The sequence below is a fragment of the Amblyomma maculatum genome, chromosome 1, assembly GCF_055883805.1.
Source record: "Amblyomma maculatum isolate TAMU_Amacu chromosome 1, ASM5588380v1, whole genome shotgun sequence".
NCBI classification, from domain to species: domain Eukaryota; kingdom Metazoa; phylum Arthropoda; class Arachnida; order Ixodida; family Ixodidae; genus Amblyomma; species Amblyomma maculatum.
This window is the reverse complement of record NC_139344.1, coordinates 240833203-240843478: the sequence shown is the minus strand read 5'-3', so window position 1 is coordinate 240843478 and position 10276 is coordinate 240833203. Positions and strand designations below refer to the sequence as shown.

General features: G+C 42.0%; 1 protein-coding gene across 2 annotated transcripts in view; it reads left to right on the top strand.

The window, feature by feature from the left end:
- Positions 1 to 752: 752 nt before the first annotated feature.
- The window catches only part of LOC146206048 (2',5'-phosphodiesterase 12), a 46188-nt gene continuing 36664 nt past the window's right edge, over positions 753 to 10276 (top strand). For both annotated transcript variants that reach the window (XM_084590703.1, XM_084590701.1), the window contains exons 1-2: positions 753 to 1339; positions 7724 to 8142. In XM_084590703.1, coding sequence (XP_084446829.1) covers positions 911 to 1339; positions 7724 to 8142 — 848 coding nt within the window. In that variant the 5' untranslated portion in view covers positions 753 to 910. The remainder of the gene's footprint in view (positions 1340 to 7723; positions 8143 to 10276) is intronic.

Here is a 10276-nt window from a genome sequence, read left to right as displayed (position 1 = left end):
ACATTGTGATATTATTCTTGCCCTTAAGTGCAATAAACACAACTTTGCTTATCCATGAGCGTTTTTGTGAATAAAACTGTAATTTGTTCCTTCTGTACCTATACCGTTTCACATCGCGTGTTGCACGTTCTGGCTATCATCTGGCTAAAAATTGCACTTTCCCACTTTAGACGCACCGGAAATTCGCAGACAACAAAGAATACAAATTAGCATGGTGCCTGCGTTGCCTGCGTACTGTGTGACGTAACCGCACGTTAAATAATCGCATGTCATCTGCATTCTCTGTAATCTTCGACTGCAACGCCCCTAAGCCCGAGTCACTTTGGCTTTTTAAAACTCACAATACCAAACCAAAATAATTATCTTTATAACTGCGAACACTGTGCCCATCGGGAAGGGTATGTAATGCGTCTTCAGACCAAAACTTCGTCATTTAAGCAGCATTTAGTAGCGCGACAAGCAAAACAACCGGCACAGCCGCATCTCCCGCTTTCATGGTGCCAAAGAACATATTAGCAGTCGATGTCACTCCTGACTTGCCTATTTTGCTTACCTGGTTAAAATATTTCAAGTGGTAACAATAATTTTAACATTTTGTTGGTATGACTGCGCTGCAACCGCAGCGAAGTTTACCCCAGCGCGAGCCGAGCACGCATCGAAGTGCTGAGAGCAGCGCCACCTACGCGAGGCATGAAACGTAGGAGCGGCGCTCTCGGCCCGCTCACGTCACCTAACCTTTCTAGCCACCATAGCGGAGACTCGGACACGGTCGCATGGCTTTCGCACGCTGGTATTCGTGCTGTTCATTACCTTTGCTCTTAAATACAACCTTAAAACTATGCAATCCAGTATAGTTTACGGCCTTAGATTTCTTTTTTAATAGAGCAATACGTTTTGCCATTTGCTAGGAATGTTATTCATGCGTTTCCTGAACTCGAAATTGCCACATTTCAAGTGGCAGTGCAAAATAAGAATGTCGTCTGCTGCTGTCGCTGCAGAGAAATACGTGTACGTTAACCATAATTCTGAAGGTAAAACGCTGAGATTGTCGTTTAAGTATGCGTCACAGGATGTCAAACAACGACAGTATACGCTAAATCGCTCATCAGCTGAGAAACTTCACATAGTACTTAATAGGATAGCTATCAATATTGCCAACATTGAAGAAGGTAAAAAGAAACGCAAGAAGAAGAAGAAGAACGGTTGCCCAGATGAAGATGAAGAGGCAATGAAAACCGAATCGCAAGAGGGGTTGCCAGTTTCTTTGGAATGTAACGGTGTCCCTGTACCCGGAGACATGGCGAATAGCGACGCTTGGAAGGATGGCTCCATTCTGCAGGTAGACCACTTGTTGTTCATGTTAAAGTATTGATGTCTCATTAAGTTTAGCACTAGTGTGCACATGCTTCATGTTCAAAAACCATGACGTGAGGGGGGAAAAAAGTTTGGCTAATGGACGTCATTTCTTTGCCCATGAGGAGCACTGGCACAATGTACTGGTACAATGTGCTTTAGAAATATTTTCAGTGATTTATGTACTATAGTTAGAGAACAGATTTGTTGAAAATTCATAAAGGCATTTTCGCTGGTTAAAAGTTTTTGAACGTGTGCCGTATTTACGCCAATTAGCAATCCAAAGGGCTCAGTTCAGTTCAGTCGTTCAGTCGTGTCCGACTCTTCGTGACCCTATGGACCATATCACGCCACGCTTTCCGGTCTCTCACTATCTTCCTAACATCACATAACTTCATCTGCAGCGCCTCGAGAATGCCATCTAACCATCGCGTTCGCTGCCTACCCCTTCTCCGGTGACCCTCAACCTTTCCCAACATCAAATCTTTCTCCAGCGACTCCTCTCTTCTCATCAGATGACCAAAGTAGCTGAGCTTTAACTTTAGAATTTGACCCTCCAATGAGCAGTCAGGGTTTATGGTCGACAATATCAACTGATTTGATCTTCTGGCAGTCCAAGGAACTCTCAAGAGTCTTCGCCAGCACCGCAATTCAAACGCGTCAATTCTTCGGCGGTCAGCCTTTTTCACAGTCCAACTCTCGCATCCATACATCACAACTGGAAAGACCATAGCACGAGTTATACGGATCTTGGTTGGCAGATTAATGTCTCTGCTCTTTACTAGGCGGTCAAGGCTAACCATTGCTCTCTTTCCCAGAAGCAGGCGTCTCCTAATTTCATGGCTGCAGTCTCCTTCCGAGCTAATCTTGGAGCCCAAGAAGAGAAAATTTGTCACAGCTTCCACTTCTTGTCCATGATGCTCCAGGACTTGATAGGGCAAGACGCTACGGTCTTTGTCTTTTTAATGTTCAGTTTAAGCCCAAACTTCTCACTCTCTTCTTGTACGCGCATCAGAAGTCTCTTGAGTTCCACTTCACTTTCTGCCATTAAAGTGGTATCATCCGCATATCTAAGGTTGTTGATACGTTTTCCAGCAATCTTCACTCCAGCTGAAGACTCGTCCAGACCGGCCTTCCTCATGATACACTCTGCATATAGGTTAAATAGGCAGGGCGACAGTATGCAGCCTTGCCCCACTCCTTTGTCAATCGGAAACCAATCAGTAAGACCATGCCCAGTTCTGACTGTTGCCTCTTGTCCCTCATACAGGTTCCTGAGGAGACAGATGAGGTGAATTGGAACTCCCATCTTTTGGAGAGCTTGCCACAATCTTCTGTGATCTAGGCAGTCAAACGCTTTCGCATAATCAATAAAGCAGAAGTAGATGGGTTTCTGGAACTCTCTTGCTTTTTCCATGATCCAGCGAAGGTTGGCAATTTGGTCTCTAGTTTCTCTGCCCTTGCGAAACCCAGCTTGCACATCCGGAAGCTCCCGATCCACATACTGCTGGAGCCTACATTGGAGGATTTTCAACATCACCTTGCTAGCATGCGAAATAAGCACGATCGTGCGGTAGTTGGAACAATCTTTGGCACTGCCTTTGGAATGGGGATGTAAACTGACCTCCTCCAATCCTGTAGCCACTGCAGGGTTGTCCAAATTTTCTGACATAATGTGTACAGAACATTAACAGCGTCTTCATGGTTGAGGTTTTGAGGCAACTCAGCTGGAATGCCATCCATTCCGCTAGCTTTGTTCTTAGCAAGGCTGGCTAAAGCCCATTCAACTTCACTCTTCAGGATGCCCGGCTCGAGATCAGTACTCACAACTGTCTTATGTTGCATTTGCACATCCGGGTCCTTCTTGTACAGTTCTTCTGTGTATTCCTGCCACCTCTTCTTTATCTTTGAGGCTTCAGTGAGGTCCCTGCCTCGTTGGTCCTTTATCACGCCCAGCTTAGCACAGAAGCGTCCTTTGATATCTTTGATTGTCTTATACAGACCTCTTGTGTTCCTCTATTGGCTGTTGTCCTCAACTGCTTGGCACTGTATGTTCAGGAAGGCATTCTTATCTCTTCTTGCTATTTTCTGAAAATCCGCATTGAGAACCTTGTATCTTTCTCTTTCCCCCATAACTTTTGCCATCCTCCTTTCCTCAGCTATTTGCAAAGCCTCTTCAGATAACCAGTTTGCTTTCTTGCTTTTCTTTTGCTTTGGAACTACCTTAGTAGCAACTTCTTGTATTATATCACGAACATCAGTCCACGTCTCTTCAGGCTCTCTGTCTTCTAGATCTAATTCTTGAAATCGATTCCTCACTTCCACAGCATATTCTGATGGAATTTGATCCAGATCATACCTGAAAGGCCTTCTAGTTTCCTGCGTTTTCCTCAATCGAAGCTCAAATTTGGCAACAAGAAGCTGATGATTGGTGCTACAATCGGCCCCAGGCCTTGTTTTTACTGCTTGTATAGCGCATCTCCAACTCTGCCGGCAAAGAATATAATCAATCTAATTCCTGTACAGACCGTCCGGTGAAGTCCATGTGTACAGGTGCCTCTTGTGCTGTTGAAAATGAGTATTCGCTATGGTCAGGTTGTTTTCTTGACAAAACTCTACTAGCCTGTGCCCAGCTTCATTTGGCTCACCAAGACCGAACTTTTGCCTGTAATTCCGGATATTTCTTCACTCCCCACCTTAGCATTCCAGTCTCCTATGAGAAAAAGGACGTCTGATGATGGAGTGCGGTCTAAAAGGCATTGCAGGTCAGCATAAAATCTCTCAACGTCAGCTTCTTCAGCAGTAGTGGTTGGTGCATAGACTTGGATAACTGTTATGTTGAAAGGGTGACCTTGGATCCGAAGTGAAATCATTCGGTCGTTTTTGGGGTTGTACCTTAGCACTGCTTTGCCCATTCTTCTGTTTACTATGAGAGCGACCCCACTCCTTCTCCTGGATTCGTGCCCACAATAAAAGACATATTAGTCGCCAGAATTAAATTCTCCCATTCCGGTCCACTTGAGCTCACTGACACCCAAGATATCAATGTTCAATCTGTCCATTTCTCGCTTAACGATATCCAGTTTAGTTTACCTTGCGTCATAGATCTTGCATTCCATGTTGCTATGTGATATATCTCCTTGCAACATCGGACTTTCCGGTCGCTTCCTGACACATCCACAACTGAGCGTCCTGCTTTATTCATCCTGGAGCTACTAGGAATCGCCCTTTGTTCATCCCCAGTAACATGTGGGATGCCTTCCAACCTGGGGGGGCTCATCTTCCGGCGCCATATCATTAATGCTATTATGACTAGTCGTAGGGTTTTCTTGGCAGGAAATACTGGAGTGGGTTGCCATTACCTTCTCCAGTGAATCACATTTTGTCAGAACTCTCTGCCGTGACCTGTCTATCTTGGGTGCCCCTACACAGCAGAGCTCACGACTTCATCGAGTTTCGCAAGCCCCTCCGCCACGACAAGGCAGTGATCCATGAAGGGGAATCTAAAGGGTTCTGGATGTTTATGCATTGTCAGAGCATTCTTGATAAGCGCCGTTTTCCAGACACGGGGTAGCTGCAACGCTTCCTGACCTAGAATGCTGTACTCAACAGAATTGATAGTTTCTGAGTTATTGTCAGTAATGGTCTCCAGCACAAAATACTTTCATCTTATTAAGAACTTGGCATTTTCGTTCTTGTTTTCTTTCTGCTCCTATGAGAAAGGTACGACAAGTGGGTGTTCGGAGTGATTAAAGTTCAAAATGTGCATCTTGTACTGAAACACCATCATCCTACAAGTGCTTGCTACACCACTGCTTGCAACATGTTCAACTGGTGACGTCCTTTCTTGCTGCTTCGTAAAAGCAACTGCATGACCTTCTCATGGCAGTATTGAATGACACAGTCTTTCATGAACCGCTTTTAGTTCTTGTCTATTTGCTCAAAGTTGTTCATATACAATTCATTCACAGGGCATAGAAGTTTGTTTTCATCATTCTCTTCATTTTTAGTGCTGGCATGCCATTGAGGTTGCACCATTTTGATTACAACAAATTTTAACGGCTTTTAAAAACTTGACTAGAACATGAATTCAGCACCCAATAAAATGAAAGGTCAGTGCCATACTGTCTGGGATAATGAAGTGTTAATAAACTGCATCTCATAAGGCTATCTTGGAACTGAAATCATGCAAACATCAACAGCATTTAGTAAAGTAATTTGTGCTGCCTTTGCATAGGACACATATAAATCTTACACATAACTTCGTACCGGCACAAGCCAAAAAAAACCTTAGTGCGAAATATGTGGAAGTGAGCTCACAGTCAACCACATTCTCATGAGCAAATCTTGAGCAAATAAGAAAAAAAAAAATTTTTACTCTGTTTTAGAACGAGTACATCCCATCTCATCCAATATTGCTCTTAGGTTAATACACTGATTTTTTATGTTTTTAGGTTTCTTAAGGAGGTGAATGTCTTAATCAGATTTCAAATAATTTAGTCCTTTTGACATACATAACAGACATTTTAATCCTGTGTTTGGCATATGATAACTTTACCTGCTTATGTGCCATGAAACTCGGTTATACTAACTGAAAGCTTGACTTCTAGAGCATCACCCTACAGACAGAGTAAGCCTCTTACAGAACTCCGTAACCATGCTGAAATGTACTACTGAGGACAAAATTCTCCATGGCACACGAGTGGCAAACGAAGCCATTAGCTAGATGGCTTGAGACCATTCATGTGGAAATGAAAGCCTGACTTACATGCTGTAAAGTCTGGTAGGGAAATGAGTTGGTGGAATTGATGCTTATGTGCCTAGATTACTGTTAGTGTGTCCTGTGCATTGTTGTCTCCAGTAGTGCTTGAACCAGCCAGTGTCGTATGTACCTAATAACTGTCCTAAATAATTCACTTTAGAGAGATTACAAACCAAAGCATGTAGTTATTCCAGATAAATAGTTTATTTTTTAAGGGTGCTGATTATGCAAATCCCTGCCTCTCCTCCCCCTTCAAGCAAAAATATAGAGAGAGGGATCTTTAAAAGAGAAAATAGAAACTTAATTTTCTTGCTGTATTTTTGTGAAAAACAACACCCGGAGTGTGATAGATAAGAACAGAAAGCTGGGCAAGTTGGTTGCTATCCATTATTTAACAGCGCGAAAAAAACGAGGACATTAACACACACAACAACACGTGATAAACATACTTTGTAGCTTGGACAGGCTTTTTCGGAGAGGTATGTGACTAAATTATTTTAGAAAATTTGCTGTGATAATGTACCTGTAGTTGGCACAGAACTGAAATAACCAGGGGTCATTGGGAGCGCTCTTATTTCCAGTCAATTCAAGTTTGTTTCTGCTGCTGATGATAAAAAAAAAAAAAAAAAAAAATGGAGCGAGAAACACAAAAGACATGAAAATGGTAAAAGAAAAGAAGAAAACCCTGTTGTGGCTTCATGAAATGTGGCCAGCACAGTCATTACATATGTGGCCTTGCGAAGTCACACTTCGTATAACCTTTTCTGCTCTAGAGTAGCACATGAATTATTTTCTTCAGTTGTAGGTTTCTGTGCAAAAAATGCAAAAAAAAAAAATAATAATAAAGCTGTACAAACGGGGAAACAAATAAAACAGGCCTTGTTATTTGCCTACACTAAAGAAAAATAGTCAGGAGTTGATTTTGTAATTCCTTTAGTGTATACTTATGAGTATGGATTGTGCTGTATTAGAGATTTTTTATATTATCTGCTTTTTGCTTACTGAGCAGTCATATCCATCAAAATAGTTTCTGTTGGCTTTTTTGGCTGTGTACTAATGAAAATAAAAATAATAAATTTCTGCTGAGGTCTGTACAACAAGCTAAAACAGACGCTTGGGCAAGTTGGTAATCCATTGAGGGTAAACAGCGCAAAAGAGACGAGGACGAACGAAGTACACAAAAACAAGAAAAGCAGTACAACAAGAAAAGCAGTAAAAGAAAACTGTCACAGAAGCCTGCAGTAGGTTTTCAGTTTAGCTGATATGGTGAGGCAATTTTTCTGTCATTCGAGCACTTCTGCTTTTACACAGTTTTAGTATATCTGTGCATTCCTTGTTATGAAATGCAACTATTACCATAAAGGAAAATCTAATTCCCTCGGTAGAAAAATTCTGAACCGAAAACTAGATTTAGTGCAGTGGTATTGGCTTGATACTTGTACTATCAATTGTTATAACATTATTGTTTGCTGAAAACAGTTAAATCTATGAAATGAGAATTTTAGCTGCATTTGACACTTTGGCCAGCATGGAGCAAACAGCAGTGCTGAGAAGTTTTGTTGGGTTCCATTGTCTTTTCTGCAGCTGTTTTGATTTTTCACATTGCAGATTGGCGAGCACCGGTACTCAGTTGCAGTGAATGCACCTACTGTCATCAGCGTTCGTCTTCCCAAGTACATCATGGCAGGCTTTCCTGTTCATGCACGCATTGAACTGGAACATTGTGACCTTCATGACTGTGAGATGACTTGGTTCATGACTGTCAAAAGAGGGCAAACTTTTCCAATTCATGAGGTATACAAAGTAAGCAACAAGCTCTTCGTTAAAACACATCAGCGTAGTTCGTTCCTGATGCCGAAAACTACGGATCTTGGACGTTACATACTTCTGAGGGTGACACCTTGTGCTGGCTCAAGGAGAGGCATGCCAGTGGAAGTGATGTCTGCCTCTACTGTAGAGGCTGGGCCTGGCTTTTGCCCTTTTGAGGCTAGACAGTTCTTCACAACATTCCTCACTCCACCTGGAAGGTATGCTTATTTCATAGTTGTGGTTGACAATTTGCACATCTTTGCAGGCCTGTTCACTTAATGTTTTTCTCTGTTGCTTCTGTTGATTATGCAGTTACAAAAATTCTCTCAAGACACTGAAAGCACAAACTCTACAAAGAAAATGTATTTGAATATATATGCAGTACTGTAAACATTTGCTGGGACATGGAAATTTCCTTGAAAATACTCCTGGAGATTTCATTTGTCCATATTCAAGTGATCATTCCCACCATTCTATTCCCTCTCTTGTTTTATAATATGTATCTGAAGCTGACACAAAATAGCTCAGTGGAACGCTCCAGTTTGCATATTAACTTGTTTGTAAGTGCAAAAGCGGGGCATATTTTGATGATTAAATAGTTTTTATGCATGGATTGTGAGCTAGTCAGTTTCAATTGTCAATTTATATGCATAAGTCTGGTGTCAGGATAACGCCATAATGCTTTGTGACTATGGCTATAAATTGTACAGTATCCAATGGGTCTGGTGAAGGTTAATGAACCCAATGCGGTGGTACAGTGGCTAAGATGCCGGACTACTGTGCCGGAGATCCCGGGTTCGATCCCGACCGCCAGCGGCTGCGTTTTGATGGAGGCGAAACGGAGTGGCGTCCATGTTCTCTGCAATGTCAGTGCATATTAAAGAACCCCAGGTGGTAGAAATTTCTGGAGCCCTTCTCTACGGCATCTCTCATAGCTTGAGTCGCTTTGGGATGCTATACCCTACAAACCAAACCAAACCAAACCGAAGGATAATGGAAAAAAAACTTGCTGATAGAGTCTGAAAAGTATATAGGCTGTGCCTGGGTTGTGTAGTATGTACGTTGTAGTAGAGCTTTGCAGACAAAACGATGAGCTTCAACAACTTTAGAACCTGAGCACTTTTGTTCTGCCAGCATTGAAATATGGCTATTGTAGCTGGGAAACAAACTTGCAGAATGATATCTCACTTCTTGTTCACTTGAAGATGAGAATTGTGTGCTGAGTGACTTCACCCCTTTTATAGATTCATCATCATGACGGTGTGCCTGTTAAAGGGACATAACACTGGCTAAAATATGTCATGAGATTATTGTGGAGATGAAAAGATCTTGCCTCAAATAGTTGAGATCGAGCACCACAGTATCAAAGAAAAGAGGCTTTACAATTTTAATTTGCGACTGAAAATCGCATAAAAACAACTGAGGTGCTGTCTAGTGGAGAAACTTTATTAAATACTTTCACTGTAGTACCCCACGTGACTGCATCTCAGCAAAATAGCTCTGATTTTCGTAAGTGCATACTGTTCTTTTTTCTTCTACGGGTGCTTGCCATAATTTATATTTTGCGCTCTCTCCAGTGCGTCCTTAAATAAAAACCACCCCATCTTTCGCACCACGGGAGGCATGTTTTCTGCTTTTGCCACCAGGTGGCGACTCAGCGTTTGGAATTACGTGAAAGAAGCCCACTAAAACTTTTGTCGACGAGGCGTGCATTATTGTGCTGTGACAGCCTTGAGTGTTGCAACTGAAAAGGACGCTACTCTACGCAAATATGTCTAATTATTGTTTGGCGAGTGAAATTTATATTTGTTTTCGGTACATATTTTTTGTCAACCACCAGTCATCGCGGTTACTGCTCTTGGTTTCTAGTATCGGACTACATAAAAACGGGCATATGCACTCATCAAAAAATATTCGGTAAAATTTTTCTACCTTTTAGACATCAATCTTTCTATTGCTCTGAAAAAATTTGAGACCTAAATTTCAATGTTCTGTTCCTTAAGGAGATTGTGACTGGAAAAGCAAACACGACAACTTTAAATTCAATCTGAGTGGGCTGTACGAGCTTTTCATTTTCTTCCAGGAACATAGCAGGAAAGGGCACCAGTCTTGCATTGTATTTAAATTTTTTTTCTCAGGCTATAAACTTGGCCACAATTTCAGGTTTCAAGCAATGCTTTCAATAATGGCGGATATGGGACAAGTTAAGGGTCATATGCCCCTTAAGAATGCATGCCTTGTAATATACTGTATAACATGGCATGTCCAGCTTTTGTCAAAAGTTTAGAGCCCAGGGGGTTTGCTTTTAAGGCATATATTACGACTTCTCTGACAATTGTGGAAGTCCTAGTC